The sequence below is a fragment of the Bombina bombina genome, chromosome 1 (assembly GCF_027579735.1).
Source record: "Bombina bombina isolate aBomBom1 chromosome 1, aBomBom1.pri, whole genome shotgun sequence".
In the NCBI taxonomy this organism is placed as follows: domain Eukaryota; kingdom Metazoa; phylum Chordata; class Amphibia; order Anura; family Bombinatoridae; genus Bombina; species Bombina bombina.
This window is the reverse complement of record NC_069499.1, coordinates 330,144,440-330,164,356: the sequence shown is the minus strand read 5'-3', so window position 1 is coordinate 330,164,356 and position 19,917 is coordinate 330,144,440. Positions and strand designations below refer to the sequence as shown.

The 19,917-nt window shown below is 40.9% G+C and overlaps 1 protein-coding gene across 3 annotated transcripts in view; it reads right to left on the bottom strand.

Moving 5' to 3' along the window:
- The window catches only part of SMARCAL1 (SWI/SNF related, matrix associated, actin dependent regulator of chromatin, subfamily a like 1), a 440,164-nt gene that overhangs the window by 108,516 nt on the left and 311,731 nt on the right, over window positions 1-19,917 (bottom strand). For all 3 annotated transcript variants that reach the window (XM_053698110.1, XM_053698109.1, XM_053698111.1), the window contains exons 13-14: window positions 15,804-15,906; window positions 1,930-2,112 (exon numbers count right to left, since the gene is read on the bottom strand). In XM_053698110.1, the coding sequence (XP_053554085.1) occupies window positions 1,930-2,112; window positions 15,804-15,906 (286 nt within the window). The remainder of the gene's footprint in view (window positions 1-1,929; window positions 2,113-15,803; window positions 15,907-19,917) is intronic.

Sequence of the window (19,917 nt, the reverse complement as noted above, 5' to 3'; positions counted from 1 at the left end):
ATATACAGAGATGGCAGAAGCTCTTTTTATTCCAAGAAAATTGGTTCTGACAAGAGGTCATAATTTAAGGTTGGAGGAAAGGAGATTTAATCTCCTGCAACGGAAACGTTTTTTCACTGTAAGAGCAATAAAATTGTGGAACTCATTACCAAAGGAGGTAGTGAATGCCAATACCATAGATACATTTAAAAATAGTCTGGATAAATTTCTGTATATAAACAAAATTCATGGATATGATTGCTAGTATTAAATGGGTCACATTTTAATGGGGTTATTTAAGCTTAACTGGAGCTTTTTGTAAGTATTTTAGATTTGTATAGGTTGAACTCGATGGACTTCAGTCTTTTTTCAACCTTATCTACTATGTTACTATGTTAACAAGTTTAAAACCTGTTCTATATTATGTTTAATAGTTATTGTTGTTTATAGTGGTGTATATGACCTCTCTCTGCTTAAATGCTGTGTTATATTCATATTTTTTTGTTACTGACTATCATCCTCTGTGACTGTATGATTGTCATCCCTAATTGATCTATGCTCTTGTTCACTTTACTAGCTCATAATAGTTGTCTTGATGAAGCCTCTCTCCTCCCTTTCCCGCCGGTACTTAATGCCTGCGGGTCATATCCCTTCTCCTTTTTCCCGCATCGCCTATAGGTGGCACTCCCCTAGGAGAGGGGCTCACCCAGAGGTACCCCAGGTCCCCCAGACTCCAGCTTTTCTAACGTCCCCCCCTCCTCTAGATAATATATTATATCTTCTCAGGCTCCCACTATTGGAGTACAAAGGTGTTGATAAGTGGGATTTTGCTTATGCTAAGTAATTATACTCTAGCCCCACCTAAATTTGCTTTTGGTAAGGACATACTAGCTGGCTCCGCCCTCCATTCCCCCCCCCACCTCCCTCCCTATTATACTTTGAGCGGCTCTTGCCCGCTGCATCCCCCTTCCCCATATAATTATAGAGTCACCCCCTCACTAGTCTTACCTTTATCTGAATAGATACCTTACGTTTTTTTTGCATACAGCTAGGAGAGGACCATTTTGTTGTTATTATTATATTTGTTATACTCTAAAACAAAACCGAAGTCTCTTTAAGTGATAGCCCACATTTTATGGAAATGTTTGAGATATTAGAATATATTGTCTCCTAATTATGCTTTGTATACTTTGTCTTGTGAATGTTTTGAGACATACCCTATACTTTGTATTGATCTATGACTTCAATAAAAAAGATTTAAAAAAAATAAAAAATTGTTTGTCTAAAAAGATAGATAACCCCTTTATAGTAATACACTTTTTACCTGTATCTAAACCCCTGCAGACTGCCCCTTATCTCAGTGCTTTTTTTTTTTTTTTAAGCTTTTTACAATCTTGTATTTTTGCCAATTAATGCTGGTTCTTGTGAACCCATTATTATTCTCCACGGGAGTTAGCACAGTGTTATCTATAAAGCACATATGAACTAGCACTATCTGGCTGTAGTGCAAGGTTGTAAAAAGCTATTTAAAAAAAAAAAAAGCACTTTTATTAAGATATGGCCTGCAGGGACTTAAAAATAGGGAATCTTAGAGGTTATAAAGTAAATCAATATAACAATGTTGGTTATGCAAAGCTGGGGAATGAGTAGTAAAGGTGTTATCTATCTTTTTTTTAACAATAAAAAATATCAAATAGACAGTCCCTTTAATCAGCTGATCTAATGTACAACGACTGAGCAAAATGCTCATAATATACAATTAAAATAATATAAATTTATAATACTAAAGAAATTATGCTGTATAATGCTTTATATAGGACTTCTACCTCAGCAAGTTATGATTAAATCCATTTGCTATCACTATAAAATATGAAGCAAATGCATTCTCACATATACATTATTAAAGATCTTTAACTCAGTATTATTCATGTATTAATTTAAAATTCTTACTCCAGGATTCCAGAACAGCTCTGCAAACACAACTAAGTCAGCAGAGGAGAGGGTCAGTCCCATGTTGGCAGCAGTGATAGACAAGACTGCTACACAAATTTTTTCTGACAACTGGAACTTGTGGCACAGTGACTGGCGATCAGCTGACGTAGTGGTTCCATCAATACGAATATACCCAACATCCTGCAGCGAAAGTAAAATGAGATGTCAAAATGGGGACCTTCTTACAAAATCCAGGATGAATATATGGTTATGTAAATATGGATAGAGATAACTAGATTGATATTTTGTATTAAATGCATTACATTGTATAAAACATTGAATATATAATACATTAACTGCAGTACACACAAATGTCTATTTTCATATGGTAGAAATTACAGAAGTTTTAGGGGTGCCTCAACCTTCCATTATATCTACCCATCCAACCGCCATCAGTTCACACATAACCCAACAGGAAACCTATATGAATAAAAAGTGGAAATGAGGATTAACTAGAATAATGACTGTAGAAAGCTAACAGTGTACAACAGGGAAACCCTTTATATAATTCTACTTTAATTATAAAGAAACAGATTTATTCGTAAACATAGTATCAATTTTTATAATCCACAGGATGGCCTTATGCGTATTCTAAACATTTTTGAGTTCCCTCACTGAATTGGTCTCTATAGTCTAAATTATATACACACTTTAATTCTGCTAAACTAAGACCGAAAACTATTTCCTTCTTTGCTGTGTACAATATACAGTAGCACAGGCTGGCACCATCCCAAACATGTTTGATAATGGAGGAGCTGCCTCTGTACATGTTGCCCACCTGGCTAGGGAGTGTAGGAAAAAGCTGAGTGAGGAAGAACTATACAGTAGAATCACACAGCTCATAACCCCAAAGCAGAACATGCTGCGATCTGTGATGTCATTGCAGAAAATGCAGCATGTCTACAGAAAGAAAGTTGTGCCGGCTAAAATCAAATTTGTACCTGCACTTCTAATTTCTACCTGTAGGTGTCACTGTTTCATTATAGCTCAATGTAAATATTTACTGTAGCTCCTCTCTTTTGACTATCTTCCTGAACCCTGGTTCTCTGCAGAAAGGGGAAGCTGAGAAGGTGGGCTACATACACTGTGTAGTGAAGCATTTATGATGGCTACTGGTAAACTTTGGTTTTCTCCCTTACTCCCTCTCAAGCACTGTTTATAAAGTATGGATACACATTTCACTGCAGAGTAAAATGATGGGATCACTTGTCCTCTGTTATTTGATAATATAGAGACTCTATTTATTTGTATGGTGCTTACATTGCATCCCACTTTCTAGGTCAGATTTTCTATATTACTTTGGGGTGACCTTTCTGCCTTATTCATTCTTATTTAGTCATCCATTCCACATTATCATTTCTCTTTTGTACTTTATTTCTCTCTGTTCCTCCTGTTCATCACCCCTCTTTTAGTCTTCATTACATAAACAGAGTTTGAAGTATGTTTTGTTTATTAATATTTTGCTGTATTTGTTTACAGCAATATATGACACCTTGCTTGTACATTGTAATAATGTTAAATTTGTGCAAAATATTCTGTCATTCCTTATTACATAACAATGTTACTTTTCATAATAAAGCAGTTCTGACCAAGCAAAAACATAATTTATGTAAGAACTTACCTGATAAATTCATTTCTTTCATATTAGCAAGAGTCCATGAGCTAGTGACGTATGGGATATACATTCCTACCAGGAGGGGCAAAGTTTCCCAAACCTCAAAATGCCTACAAATACACCCCTCATCACACCCACAAATCAGTTTAACGAATAGCCAAGAAGTGGGGTGATAAGAAAAAAGTGCGAAAGCATAAAAAATAAGGAATTGGAATAATTGTGCTTTGTACAAAAAAATCATAACCACCACAAAAAAGGGTGGGCCTCAAGGACTCTTGCTAATATGAAAGAAATGAATTTATCAGGTAAGTTCTTACATAAATTATGTTTTCTTTCATGTAATTAGCAAGAGTCCATGAGCTAGTGACGTATGGGATAATGAATACCCAAGATGTGGATCTTCCACGCAAGAGTCACTAGAGAGGGAGGGATAAAATAAAGACAGACAATTCTGCTGAAAAATAATCCACACCCAAAACAAAGTTTAAATCTTATAATGAAAAAAACTGAAATTATAAGCAGAAGAATCAAACTGAAACAGCTGCCTGAAGTACTTTTCTACCAAAGACTGCTTCTGAAGAAGAAAACACATCAAAATGGTAGAATTTAGTAAAAGTATGCAAAGAAGACCAAGTTGCTGCTTTGCAAATCTGATCAACCGAAGCTTCATTCCTAAATGCCCAGGAAGTAGAGACTGACCTAGTCGAATGAGCTGTAATCCTTTGAGGCGGAGTTCTACCCGACTCAACATAAGCATGATGAATCAAAGACTTTAACCACGATGCCAAAGAAATGGCAGAAGCCTTCTGACCTTTCCTAGAACCAGAAAAGATAACAAATAGACTAGAAGTCTTTCAGAAATCTTTAGTAGCTTCAACATAATATTTCAAAGCTCTAACTACATCCAAAGAATGCAACGATCTTTCTTTAGAGTTCTTAGGATTAGGACACAATGAAGGAACAACAATTTCTCTACTAATGTTGTTAGAATTCACAACCTTAGGTAAAAATATAAATGAAGTTCGCAAAACCGCCTTATCCTGATGAAACATCAGAAAAGGAGACTCACAAGAAAGAACAGATAATTCAGAAACTCTTCTAGCAGAAGAGATGGCCAAAAGAAACAAAACTTTCCAAGAAAGTAATTTAATATCCAGCGAATGCATAGGTTTAAACCGAGGAACTTGAAGAGTCCCCAGAACCAAATTCAAACTCCAAGGAGGAGAGATTGACTTAATGACAGGTTTTATACAAACCAAAGCCTGTACAAAACAATGAATATCAGGAAGATTAGCAATCTTTCTGTGAAAAAGAACAGAAAGAGCAGAGATTTGTCCTTTCAAGGAACTTGCAGACAAACCTTTATCCAAACCATCCTGAAGAAACTGTAAAATTCTAGGAATTCTAAAAGAATGCCAGGAAAAATGATGAGAAGAACACCAAGAAATGTAAGTCTTCCAGACTCGATAATATATCTTCCTAGATCTTCCTAGATACATATTTACTGTATCTGTAACATAGTATTAATTACGGAGTCAGAGAAACCTCTATGACTGAGAATCAAGCGTTCAATCTCTATACCTTCAAATTTAAGGATTTGAGATCCTGATGGAAAAAAAGGACCTTGCGATAGAAGGTCTGGTCTTAACGGAAGAGTCCACGGTTGGCAAGTAGCCATCCGGACAAGATCCGCATACCAAAACCTGTGAGGCCATGCTGGAGCCACCAGCAGAACAGACGAACGTTCCTTTAGAATCTTGGAAATCACTCTTGGAAGAAAAACTAGAGGCGGAAAGATATAGGCAGGATGATACTTCCAAGGAAGTGACAATGCATCCACTGCTTCCGCCTGAGGATCCCTGGATCTGGACAGATACCTGGGAAGCTTCTTGTTTAGATGAGAAGCCATCAGATCTATTTCTGGAAGTCCCCACATTTGAACAATCTGAAGAAATACCTCTGGGTGAAGAGACCACTCGCCCGGGTGTAATGTCTGGCGACTGAGATAATCCGCTTCCCAATTGTCTATACCTGGTATATGAACCGCAGAAATTAGACAGGAGTTGGATTCCGCCCAAACAAGTATTCGAGATACTTCTTTCATAGCCAGAGGACTGTGAGTCCCTCCTTGATGATTGACATATGCCACGGTTGTGACATTGTCCATCTGAAAACAAATGAATGACTCTCTCTTTAGAAGAGGCCACGACTGAAGAGCTCTGAAAATCGCACGGAGTTCCAAAATGTTGATTGGTAATCTCGCCTCCTGAGATTCCCAAACCCCTTGTGCTGTCCGAGACCCCCAAACAGCTCCCCAACCTGTCAGACTTGCATCTGTTGAGATCACAGTCCAGGTCGGAAGAACAAAAGAAGCCCCCTGAACTAAACGATGGTGTTCTGTCCACCACGTCAGAGAGTGTCGTACAATCGGTTTTAAAGATATTAATTGCGATATCTTTATATAATCCCTGCACCACTGGTTCAGCATACAGAGCTGAAGAGGTCGCAAGTGAAAACGAGCAAAGGGGATCGCGTCCGATGCAGCAGTCATAAGACCTAGAATTTCCATGCATAAGGCTACCGAAGGGAATGATTGAGACTGAAGGTTTCGACAAGCTGAAACCAATTTCAGACGTCTTTTGTCCGTCAGCGACAGAGTCATGGACACTGAATCTATCTGGAAACCTAAAAAGGTTACCCTTGTCTGAGGAATCAACAAACTCTTTGGTAAATTGATCCTCCAACCATGTTCTCGAAGAAACGATACAAGTTGATTCGTATGAGATTCTGCTAAAAGTGAAGACTGAGCAAGTACCAAGATATCGTCCAAATAAGGAAATACCACAATACCCTGTTCTCTGAGAACCTTTGTAAAAATCCTTGGAGCTGTTGCTAGGCCAAACGGCAGAGCCACAAACTGGTAATGCTTGTCTAGGAAAGAGAATCTCAGAAACTGATAGTGATCTGGATGAATCGGAATATGCAGATATGCATCTTGCAAATCTATTGTGAACATATAATGCCCTTGCTGAACAAAAGGCAGAATAGTCCTTACAGTTACCATTTTGAATGTTGGTATCCTTACATAACGATTCAATATTTTTAAATCCAGAACTGGTCTGAAGGAATTCTCCTTCTTTGGTACAATGAAGAGATTTGAGTAAACTCCAGCCCCTGTTCCAGAACTGGAACTGGCACAATTACTCCAGCCAACTCTAGATCTGAAACACATTTCAGAAATGCTTGAGGCTTCACTGGATTTATTGGGACACGGGAAAGAAAAAATCTTCTTGCAGGAGGCCTTATCTTGAAGCCTATTCTGTACCCTTGTGAAACAATGTTCTGAATCCAAAGATTGTGAATCGAATTGATCCAAATTTCTTTGAAAAAACGTAAACTGCCCCCTACCAGCTGAGCTGGAATGAGGGCCGCACCTTCATGTGGACTTGGGAGCTGGCTTTGGCTTTCTAAAGGGCTTGGATTTATTCCAGACTGGAGATGGTTTCCAAACTGATACTGTTCCTGTAGGGGAAGGATCAGACTTTCGTTCCTTATTATGACGAAAGGAACGAAAACGATTAGCGGACCTAAATTTACCTTTAGATTTTTTATCCTGTGGTAAAAACGTTCCTTTCCCCCCAGTAACAGTTGAAATAATAGAATCCAACTGTGAACCAAACAATTTATTACCCTGGAAAGAAAGGGAAAGCAAAGTTGACTTAGAAGACATATCAACATTCCAAGTTTTAAGCCATAAAGCTCTTCTAGCTAAAATAGCTAAAGACATATACCTGACATCAACCCTAATGATATCAAAGATGGCATCACAAATAAAGTTATTAGCATGTTGAAGAAGATTAACAATGCTATGAGTATTATGATATGTTACTTGTTGTGCTAAAGCTTCTAACCAGAAAGTTGAAGCTGCAGCAACATCCACCAAAGATATAGCAGGTCTAAGAAGATTACCTGAACATAAGTAAGCTTTTCTTAGAAAGGACTCAATTGTCCTATCTAAAGGATCCTTAAAGCAAGTACTATCTGCCGTAGGAATAGTAGTACGTTTAGCAAGAGTAGAGATAGCCCCATCAACCTTAGGGATTTTGTCCCAAAACTCTAATCTGTCAGATGGCACAGGATATAATTGCTTAAACCGTTTAGAAGGAGTAAATGAATTACCCAGATTATTCCATTCCCTGGAAATTACTTCAGAAATAGCATCAGGGACGGGAAAAACCTCCGGAATAACTACAGGGGGTTTAAAAAACGTATTCAAACGTTTAGATTTAGTATCAAGAGGACCAGACTCCTCTATTTCTAATGCAATTAAGACTTCTTTAAGTAAAGAACGAATAAATTCCATTTTAAATAAATAAGAAGATTTATCAGTATCAATCTCTGAAACAGAACCTTCTGAACCAGAAAAATCAGTATCAGAAACAGAATCAGAATGATGATGTTCGTTTAAAAAGTCATCTGAAACATTAGAAGTTTTAAAAGACCTTTTACATTTACTGGAAGGAGGAATAACAGACATAGCCTTCTTAATAGATTTAGAAACAAAATCTCTTATGTTAACAGGAACACCCTGAATATTAGATGTTGATGGAACAGCAACAGGTAATGGAACATTACTAAAGGAAATATTATCTGCATTAGAAAGTTTGTCATGACATTCATCACAAACAACAGCCGGAGAAACAGTTACCACAAGTTTACAACAAATAGACTTAACTTTGGTAGATCCAGCATCAGGCAGCGATTTTCCAGAAGTAGCTTCTGATTCAGGGTCAATCTGAGACATCTTGCAATATGTAATAGAAAAAACAACATATAAAGCAAAATTGATCAAATTCCTTAAATGACAGTTTCAGGAATGGGAAAAAATGCCAATGAACCAGCTTCTAGCAACCAGAAGCAAATAAACAATGAGACTTAAATATTGAGGAGACAATAATGACGCCCATATTTTTTAGCGCCAAAAAAGACGCCCACATAATTGGCGCCTAAATGCTTTTGGTGCCAAAAATGACGCCACATCCGGTAACGCTGACACTTTTGGCACAAAAACGTCAAAAAACAGAATTTATGTTTACCTGATAAATTACTTTCTCCAACGGTGTGTCCGGTCCACGGCGTCATCCTTACTTGTGGGATATTCTCCTCCCCAACAGGAAATGGCAAAGAGCCCAGCAAAGCTGGTCACATGATCCCTCCTAGGCTCCGCCTTCCCCAGTCATTCGACCGACGTAAAGGAGGAATATTTGCATAGGAGAAATCATATGATACCGTGGTGACTGTAGTTAAAGAAAATAAATTATCAGACCTGATTAAAAAAACCAGGGCGGGCCGTGGACCGGACACACCGTTGGAGAAAGTAATTTATCAGGTAAACATAAATTCTGTTTTCTCCAACATAGGTGTGTCCGGTCCACGGCGTCATCCTTACTTGTGGGAACCAATACCAAAGCTTTAGGACACGGATGAAGGGAGGGAGCAAATCAGGTCACCTAGATGGAAGGCACCACGGCTTGCAAAACCTTTCTCCCAAAAATAGCCTCAGAAGAAGCAAAAGTATCAAATTTGTAAAATTTAGTAAAAGTGTGCAGTGAAGACCAAGTCGCTGCCTTACATATCTGATCCACAGAAGCCTCGTTCTTGAAGGCCCATGTGGAAGCCACAGCCCTAGTGGAATGAGCTGTGATTCTTTCAGGAGGCTGCCGTCCGGCAGTCTCGTAAGCCAATCTGATGATGCTTTTAAGCCAAAAAGAGAGAGAGGTAGAAGTTGCTTTTTGACCTCTCCTTTTACCAGAATAAACAACAAACAAGGAAGATGTTTGTCTAAAATCCTTTGTAGCATCTAAATAGAATTTTAGAGCACGAACTACGTCCAAATTGTGCAACAAACGTTCCTTCTTTGAAACCGGATTTGGACACAAAGAAGGCACGACTATCTCCTGGTTAATGTTTTTGTTAGAAACAACTTTCGGAAGAAAACCAGGTTTAGTACGCAAAACCACCTTATCTGCATGGAACACCAGATAAGGAGGAGAACACTGCAGAGCAGATAATTCTGAAACTCTTCTAGCAGAAGAAGTTGCAATCAAAAACAAAACTTTCCAAGATAATAACTTAATATCAACAGAATGTAAGGGTTCAAACGGAACCCCCTGAAGAACTGAAAGAACTAAATTGAGACTCCAAGGAGGAGTCAAAGGTTTGTAAACAGGCTTGATTCTAACCAGAGCCTGAACAAAGGCTTGAACATCTGGCACAGCTGCCAGCTTTTTGTGAAGTAACACAGACAAGGCAGAAATCTGTCCCTTCAAAGAACTTGCAGATAATCCTTTCTCCAAACCTTCTTGAAGAAAGGATAGAATCTTAGGAATTTTTATCTTGTCCCAAGGGAATCCTTTAGATTCACACCAACAGATATATTTTTTCCATATTTTGTGGTAGATTTTTCTAGTCACAGGCTTTCTGGCCTGAACAAGAGTATCAATGACAGAATCTGAGAACCCTCGCTTTGATAAGATCAATCGTTCAATCTCAAAGCAGTCAGTTGGAGTGAGACCAGATTCGGATGTTCGAACGGACCTTGAACAAGAAGGTCCCGTCTCAAAGGTAGCTTCCATGGTGGAGCCGATGACATATTCACCAGGTCTGCATACCAAGTCCTGCGTGGCCACGCAGGAGCTATCAAGATCACCGATGCCCTCTCCTGATTGATCCTGGCTACCAGCCTGGGGATGAGAGGAAACGGCGGGAATACATAAGCTAGTTTGAAGGTCCAAGGTGCTACTAGTGCATCTACTAGAGTCGCCTTGGGATCCCTGGATCTGGACCCGTAGCAAGGAACCTTGAAGTTCCGACGAGAGGCCATCAGATCCATGTCTGGAATGCCCCACAACTGAGTGATTTGGGCAAAGATTTCCGGATGGAGTTCCCACTCCCCCGGATGAAATGTCTGACGGATGAAATGTCCGCTTCCCAATTTTCCACTCCTGGGATGTGGATTGCAGACAAGTGGCAGGAGTGAGTCTCCGCCCATTGAATGATTTTGGTCACTTCTTCCATCGCCAGGGAACTCCTTGTTCCCCCCTGATGGTTGATGTACGCAACAGTCGTCATGTTGTCTGATTGAAACCGTATGAATTTGGCCTTTGCTAGTTGAGGCCAAGCCTTGAGAGTATTGAATATCGCTCTCAGTTCCAGAATATTTATCGGGAGAAGAGATTCTTCCCGAAACCAAAGACCCTGAGCTTTCAGGGGTCCCCAGACTGCGCCCCAGCCCACCAGACTGGCGTCGGTCGTGACAATGACCCACTCTGGTCTGCGGAAGCTCATCCCCTATGACAGGTTGTCCAGGGACAGCCACCAACGGAGTGAATCTCTGGTCCTCTGATCTACTTGTATCGTCGGAGACAAGTCTGTATAATCCCCATTCCACTGACTGAGCATGCACAGTTGTAATGGTCTTAGATGAATTCGCGCAAAAGGAACTATGTCCATTGCCGCTACCATCAAACCTATTACTTCCATGCACTGCGCTATGGAAGGAAGAGGAACAGAATGAAGTATTAGACAAGAGTTTAGAAGTTTTGATTTTCTGGCCTCTGTCAGAAAAATCCTCATTTCTAAGGAGTCTATTATTGTTCCCAAGAAGGGAACCCTTGTTGACGGAGATAGAGAACTTTTTTCTACGTTCACTTTCCACCCGTGAGATCTGAGAAAGGCCAGGACAATGTCTGTGTGAGCCTTTGCTTGTGGAAGGGACGACGCTTGAATCAGAATGTCGTCCAAGTAAGGTACTACTGCAATGCCCCTTGGTCTTAGCACCGCTAGAAGGGACCCTAGTACCTTTGTGAAAATTCTTGGAGCAGTGGCTAATCCGAACGGAAGTGCCACAAACCGGTAATGCTTGTCCAGAAATGCGAACCTTAGGAACCGATGATGTTCCTTGTGGATAGGAATATGTAGATACGCATCCTTTAAATCCACCGTGGTCATGAATTGACCTTCCTGGATGGAAGGAAGAATTGTTCGAATGGTTTCCATTTTGAACGATGGAACCTTGAGAAACTTGTTTAGGATCTTGAGATCTAAGATTGGTCTGAATGTTCCCTCTTTTTTGGGAACTACAAACAGATTGGAGTAGAACCCCATCCCTTGTTCTCCTAATGGAACAGGATGAATCACTCCCATTTTTAACAGGTCTTCTACACAATGTAAGAATGCCTGTTTTTTTATGTGGTCTGAAGACAATTGAGACCTGTGGAACCTCCCCCTTGGGGGAAGCCCCTTGAATTCCAGAAGATAACCTTGGGAGACTATTTCTAGCGCCCAAGGATCCAGAACATCTCTTGCCCAAGCCTGAGCGAAGAGAGAGAGTCTGCCCCCCACCAGATCCGGTCCCGGATCGGGGGCCAACATCTCATGCTGTCTTGGTAGCAGTAGCAGGTTTCTTGGCCTGCTTACCTTTGTTCCAGCCTTGCATTGGCCTCCATGCTGGCTTGGCTTGAGAAGTATTACCCTCTTGCTTAGAGGACGTAGCACTTGGGGCTGGTCCGTTTCTGCGAAAGGGACGAAAATTAGGTTTATTTTTGGCCTTGAAAGACCTATCCTGAGGAAGGGCGTGGCCCTTACCCCCAGTGATATCAGAAATAATCTCTTTCAAGTCAGGGCCAAACAGCGTTTTCCCCTTGAAAGGAATGTTAAGCAATTTGTTCTTGGAAGACACATCCGCTGACCAAGATTTTAGCCAAAGCGCTCTGCGCGCCACAATAGCAAACCCAGAATTTTTCGCCGCTAATCTAGCCAATTGCAAAGTGGCGTCTAGGGTGAAAGAGTTAGCCAATTTGAGAGCATGAATTCTGTCCAAAATCTCCTCATAAGAAGAATCTTTATTGAGCGCCTTTTCTAGTTCATCGAACCAGAAACACGCTGCTGTAGTGACAGGAACAATGCATGAAATTGGTTGTAGAAGGTAACCTTGCTGAACAAACATCTTTTTAAGCAAACCCTCTAATTTTTTATCCATAGGATCTTTGAAAGCACAACTATCTTCTATGGGTATAGTGGTGCGTTTGTTTAGAGTAGAAACCGCCCCCTCGACCTTGGGGACTGTCTGCCATAAGTCCTTTCTGGGGTCGACCATAGGAAACAATTTCTTAAATATAGGGGGAGGGACGAAAGGTATGCCGGGCCTTTCCCATTCTTTGTTTACAATGTCCGCCACCCGCTTGGGTATAGGAAAAGCTTCGGGGGGCCCCGGGACCTCTAGGAACTTGTCCATTTTACATAATTTCTCTGGAATGACCAAATTCTCACAATCATCCAGAGTAGATAACACCTCCTTAAGCAGGGCGCGGAGATGTTCCAATTTAAATTTGAATGTAATTACATCAGGTTCAGCTTGTTGAGAAATTTTCCCTGAATCTGAAATTTCTCCCTCAGACAAAACCTCCCTGGCCCCCTCAGACTGGTGTAGGGGCACTTCAGAACCAATATCATCAGCGTCCTCATGCTCTTCAGTATTTTCTAAAACAGAGCAGTCGCGCTTTCGCTGATAAGTGGGCATTTTGGCTAAAATGTTTTTGATAGAATTATCCATTACAGCCGTTAATTGTTGCATAGTAAGGAGTATTGGCGCACTAGATGTACTAGGGGCCTCCTGTGTGGGCAAGACTGGTGTAGACGAAGGAGGGGATGATGCAGTACCATGCTTACTCCCCTCACTTGAGGAATCATCTTGGGCATCATTTTCTCTAAATTTTGTGTCACATAAATCACATCTATTTAAATGAGAAGGAACCTTGGCTTCCCCACATACAGAACACAGTCTATCTGGTAGTTCAGACATGTTAAACAGGCATAAACTTGATAACAAAGTACAAAAAACGTTTTAAAATAAAACCGTTACTGTCACTTTAAATTTTAAACTGAACACACTTTATTACTGCAAATGTGAAAAAGTATGAAGGAATTGTTCAAAATTCACCAAAATTTCACCACAGTGTCTTAAAGCCTTAAAAGTATTGCACACCAAATTTGAAAGCTTTAACTCTTAAAATAACGGAACCGGAGCCGTTTTTATATTAAACCCCTTTACAGTCCCTGGTATCTGCTTTGCTGAGACCCAACCAAGGCCAAAGGGGAATACGATACCAAATGACGCCTTCAGAAAGTCTTTTCTATGTATCAGAGCTCCTCACACATGCATCTGCATGTCATGCTTCCCAAAAACAAGTGCGCAATAGAGGCGCGAAAATGAGGCTCTGCCTATGATTAGGGAAAGCCCCTAGCAAATAAGGTGTCCAATACAGTGCCTGCCGGTTATTTTAGCTAATTCCCAAGAATAAAATAATTCCTCAAAGCTATGAAGTATTAAAATATGCTTATATATCAATCGTTTTAGCCCAGAAAATGTCTACAGTCTTAAAAGCCCTTGTGAAGCCCTTTTTTTTTTTTTCTTATGTAATAAAAATGGCTTACCGGATCCCATAGGGAAAATGACAGCTTCCAGCATTACATCGTCTTGTTAGAAATGTGTCATACCTCAAGCAGCAAAAGTCTGCTCACTGTTTCCCCCAACTGAAGTTAATTCCTCTCAACAGTCCTGTGTGGAAACAGCCATCGATTTTAGTAACGGTTGCTAAAATCATTTTCCTCTTACAAACAGAAATCTTCATCTCTTTTCTGTTTCAGAGTAAATAGTACATACCAGCACTATTTTAAAATAACAAACTCTTGATTGAATAATAAAAACTACAGTTAAACACCAAAAAACTCTAAGCCATCTCCGTGGAGATGTTGCCTGTACAACGGCAAAGAGAATGACTGGGGAAGGCGGAGCCTAGGAGGGATCATGTGACCAGCTTTGCTGGGCTCTTTGCCATTTCCTGTTGGGGAGGAGAATATCCCACAAGTAAGGATGACGCCGTGGACCGGACACACCTATGTTGGAGAAAAATGGCGCAACTTCCGGCGACAAGTATGACGCCAGAAATGACACCGAAAATTTTTGCGCCAAAAAATTTTAAGGTAAGAAAAATTGGTTTATTCATATGCATTATCCCAAATATGAAACTGACTGTCTGAAATAAGGAACGTTGAACATCCTGAATCAAGGCAAATAAATGTTTAAACACATATATTTAGAACTTTATATAAAAGTGCCCAACCATAGCTTAGAGTGTCACAAAATAAGACTTACTTACCCCAGGACACTCATCTACATGTAGTAGAAAGCCAAACCAGTACTGAAACGAGAATCAGTAGAGGTAATGGTATATATAAGAGTATATCGTCGATCTGAAAAGGGAGGTAAGAGATGAATCTCTACGACCGATAACAGAGAACTTATGAAATAGACCCCGTAGAAGGAGATCATTGAATTCAAATAGGCAATACTCTCTTCACATCCCTCTGACATTCACTGCACACTGAGCGGAAAACCGTGCTCCAGCCTGCTGCGAAGTGCATATCAACGTAGAATCTAGCACAAACTTACTTCACCACCTCCATGGGAGGCAAAGTTTGTAAAACTGATATGTGGGTGTGGTGAGGGGTGTATTTGTAGGCATTTTGAGGTTTGGGAAACTTTGCCCCTCCTGGTAGGAATGTATATCCCATACGTCACTAACTCATGGACTCTTGCTAATTACATGAAAGAAAGTAAAAAAAATTTATGTTGACATTATGATAATCCACATTCAAAAGTTACTTTTCACTATTTTTATTGTTTTTCTTTTTTCTTCAATTGAGTGCTACAAATTAGGTAGAAAGAAATAAGGGCCACAAGAATGACAAAGACGGTTATAAGCCTATACCATTAGCCCGCTTGCCGTGTTGGTATTGCAGTAAGGTCCAAAGCTTCCTCCCTTTCATGTCTTAAAGGTCTGTATTAGGTAACACTGTAAGCAGCAGCTTTATACTAGGGGTTGCTGCAGACATGCATCTGGTGTGGGGCCTTTTGGAATTTTTCAAATATCTTCTAAAAAAAAGTTTGTTATAGACAGGCTTCTTATCTGAGTTTGGGCTGCTAGTTTGGTAGAAGACATACTTTTGATTTGTCTTCGGCATGTAAACTACATGTGAACTAGTGGACTAGTTACAATTTTAATTGCAATTTTAACCAAAGACCAATTAATCTCAAAGTATAAAATATTAACACAATTATAGCATTAAATTAATGATTTTAAGGAGATAGTTTTACCTTTTTTCCCAGCTCTTCACAAACATTGTCAAGCACTATCTTGTGATGGGCAAACACTAAAAATTTCTCTCTCCCACTCTCCAACAAATCCATGATGTATTCTCTACAGAAAGACACATTATAGATATAATCAATAGTAAGCACACACACACACACATATATATATATATATATATATATATATATATATATATACACACACACACATACTGTGAAGACAAATATGTATATCAAACACATATCAAACACCATGAAATAAACAGAACAAAACACTGTAAAAAAGGTCAGATACACAAAAATCCTGGTCTAGCATGCATTTCAGATAACATTTTGAAATAATATTTTAAGCATGAAAAGTTACTTCTGAAAACAAAAACAACTTTTTTAAAATAACAGGACCTCACTAACAACTTTAGGTGCTTCAGTTGTAACCAACCACTAGGTACCGATACTGATATTTACGTCTTAGAATAACAAATTAAAGATAAAATAACAAAATGAACGCTTATCTGATAAATTAATTTCTTTCATGATGGTGAAAGTCCACAAGCCATAACATGTGGGATTAAACTTCAGTCATATAAGAGGAGGCAAAACACCTTACACAACTGAGCTTTAATTCCTACCACTTTCCCATGATTCCTTAGTCATACATATGGCAAAGAGAAAGGAGAAAATAAGAAATTAGGAAAGGAAAAGCAGGGCAAAAGAAGTGCAAACTGATACTGCCGACAACTGTTACGGAAAAACAAGGGTGGGTCTCCTGTTTTCTCACCATCATCAAAGAAAACTTAAATTATGCTTACCTGATCATTTTCTTTTCGTCTGACGGAAAGAGTCCACAGCTGCACTCATTACTTTTGGGAATTCAGAACCTGGCCACCAGGAGGAGGCAAAGACACCCCAGCCAAAGGCTTAAATACCTCCCCCACTTCCCTCATCCCCCAGTCATTCTGCTGAGGGAACAAGGAACAGTAGGAGAAATATCAGGGTGAAAAAGGTGCCAGAAGAAGAAACTAAATTACAGCCGCTTCATCAATAATTGCGGGCGGGGAACTGTGGACTCTTCCCGTCAGAAGAAAAGAAAATTCAGGTAAGCATAATTTAAGTTTTTCTTCTTAAACGGGAAGAGTCCACAGCTGCATTCAATACTTTTGGGAAAACAATACCCAAGCTATAGAGGACACTGAATGCAAACAAAGAGCGGGTACAGAAGGCGGCCCCTTTGAAGGGCACCACAGACTGAAATTACCCATAAAAACTGAAAAACAAAAATAAATGCCCATCAGTTAAACAACCGGCATGCAGTGCTGGAGACCACTCAAAATCCTTAAATTCCACTTAGCACAAAGCCTCCAAGGAGCCAAGTCCCGCAGGCTCCCAAATCACACTAACTTACCCCAAGGAAAAGCACCTCCACCTACCCCCGAAGGGGAGAACGGAGTACCCAAAAAGGAGATTCAAAGGACCGTCAGAATAGGGTAAGAAACCCAAAAGACAAAGCGAAACAAAGGCTGTTACAGAACAACCACCCAGGGAAAATAACTCTCTATAAAGTCCAACTCCAAAAGAGACACTCCCAACCTATGAGAGAGCGATCGCAAGGAAGAACAAAATCCCTCCACAGGTCCCCTCACACAACACCATAAAACATATGGTGCTCCAGGAAGCCACAAGCTCCCTACTGAACCCTAGTCTAGCAGACACAACCGCTAAAACTAGCCACATATAGGTAGGAAACCTGTATCAGGACAGAAGGAAAAACACAGAGCTCACCGACAGGATGGAGAACCCAACTGTCCTAGCAGAAAAAGAGGGCATCCTGTGAAACAAAGAACCACAACTGACAGAGTTCCAGCTCCCGGGCAGTAAAGCTGACCCTAAGTCAACATGGGACCCCATCCCATAGAGAGTTCCGAATTATCGATGGTAACTTCCAACCAGGAAAGTCCAGATCCCAGAAGACAACCAACACCAGCCACAATGCAACCAATGGATAAAGGAACACCCGTGAACCCCCCCACCAGGGAGGATAACAGGGACAACAAAAGTACACAGTCAGACCCAAGAGAGCAGACAGATCCCCGATCTCCCCTCCAAGAAACGGACCCAACCCAAAAAAGGGCTGGTAACGGTCATTACTACCAGCTCAGTCGGGACAAACAATTTCGAGCCTTAAATGCAAAAGTTGCCACTGGCGACAATCGAAGATCCACCTGAAAGGCAGCAAACTAACCTTCAGACAAATACCAAATCTCCCATGAGAGTGAAAAACCAACTCCCCGAAGGGACAAGCGGACGTTCTAAACCTTAAAGTTTGAAACTGAACCGCCCAGGATCGAGTGCAACGACCCGGACCCCAAAATCTCACACAAGAGACATGGCCCTAAGCCAGACCCCCCAAAACCTGGGACAGGCCGTACATCCTGAGGAACCACCAAGTTGCCTCGTACGAAAAAAGGGCACTCTAGGTAGCGCCTAGCACACCCCAATGTCCTTGAACATTGGACACTCGCAAGAGACTCAGATCAGGATCCTAGAAACTCCCAGTCCAGGGAACACAGAGTTTACCAGGGACAGGGCTCCATAAAACGGAGAACATGCCACAATAGCTGGATTCAACACACAACCTTAGCCATGTGGGCAATTAAGCAACCCCCTAGGCTCCTAGTTGGAGAGTCAAAAATCCTCACAGGATCAGTCCCGGAAATCCTTTACCAGGAATAACATGGGCAACCCCTCAATTCCCGTTGAGAAGCGGATCAGAGGCGGTTGCCGATAAAAAAGAGGAGAAACTCAACCCCTGCGCTCCATCTTATGAGAGCGTGCAATATACAGAAAAATGGGAGGGACGGACATATCGAAACTCCCGGACTCAGATGACCAGACCATTCAAGAAGAGAAAAACCAGAAACCCGGAAAATACCAAGATTGAAATGAAAATTGTCATCGCAACTGGTACCCCAACTGTCCAGCGGTCATCCAAACCTCCAAACCCCTTGGGAATGGAAAACTTCGGTTCCGAGGCGAAACCTCCAGAACCCACGAGGAATTCTAGATGGATCCCCACATAAGGAATGGCAGAGGCTCTATACAATCCCTCGGATACTCTGTTCATCGAGGACGAGGAGCAAGTTGACGGGTAAGTAACGAAAACACCCCCTCAAGTAATGGATAAATAAAACATAAAAGGAACAATCCCATAAAGTGAACGACTCGACACCCAACAGGATAACCAGCACACTGGCACCACGTAGGTAAAATGAACCTTAAGGAACAGCAGCTAGAGCCCGACCAGTACCTACATGGCACAAGGAACACCTGAACCTGTCCAAGAAAAAAAAAATCAAAGCCCCAGAGGGATTAAAAACATAAACTATAATCATAAGTAAGTTCTGATATAGAAAAACACACAGCTTCCAAGGAAGTGCGCACGCGACCACAAAATCGCAAGTATCAGTTCCAGAGAAAGAATATTACCAAACTGGAAAATTATAGCAGACATGAGCTTCTTAAAACAAATCAAATAAATCCTAACCGGATTAAATAAAATGAAGGCAGCACCAGAGGGTGAACGCCCAAGAAAAACGCCACGTCAACCGGACCAGCCGGTTAGAGGCCCAAGCTCAGAACTGGAACAGATACTAAAAGAAAGAAAAAAAGAGACGATAAAGAGATTGCTTCATCCCCACCCGTCTAATCTAGTTTGCTGTCCGGCAGAGAAGACCGAGGATCGCTCGGCCCAGTAGGGCTGGAATCCTCCAGCTCCGCCAATACATGCCTTAACAAAACACAAAGACATGCCAGTCTAAAACGGAAGGCAAAATGATCCCCCGCCGGGTCTCAGGGGCCATCGCTTCCCCAGAAGGTCTTACCCCGGTTAACAGAACACTGACAGTATCTTAAAAATACCTCATTAGGGAGATATAAATGTGCCAGCGCCATAGATATGGCTAAGCGGAACCATGCTGTAACCTCTGGAGGAAACAACCTGCCTTCAGGAGGAGTAACGGCCATAGGGATACCTGCTTGCGTAGCAAAAGAAGGTTCTGGGACACGCGCCTCCCGGGACATGGAATCCTCAGGGGCGGTTTGCTCAACGCACTCTAAACTC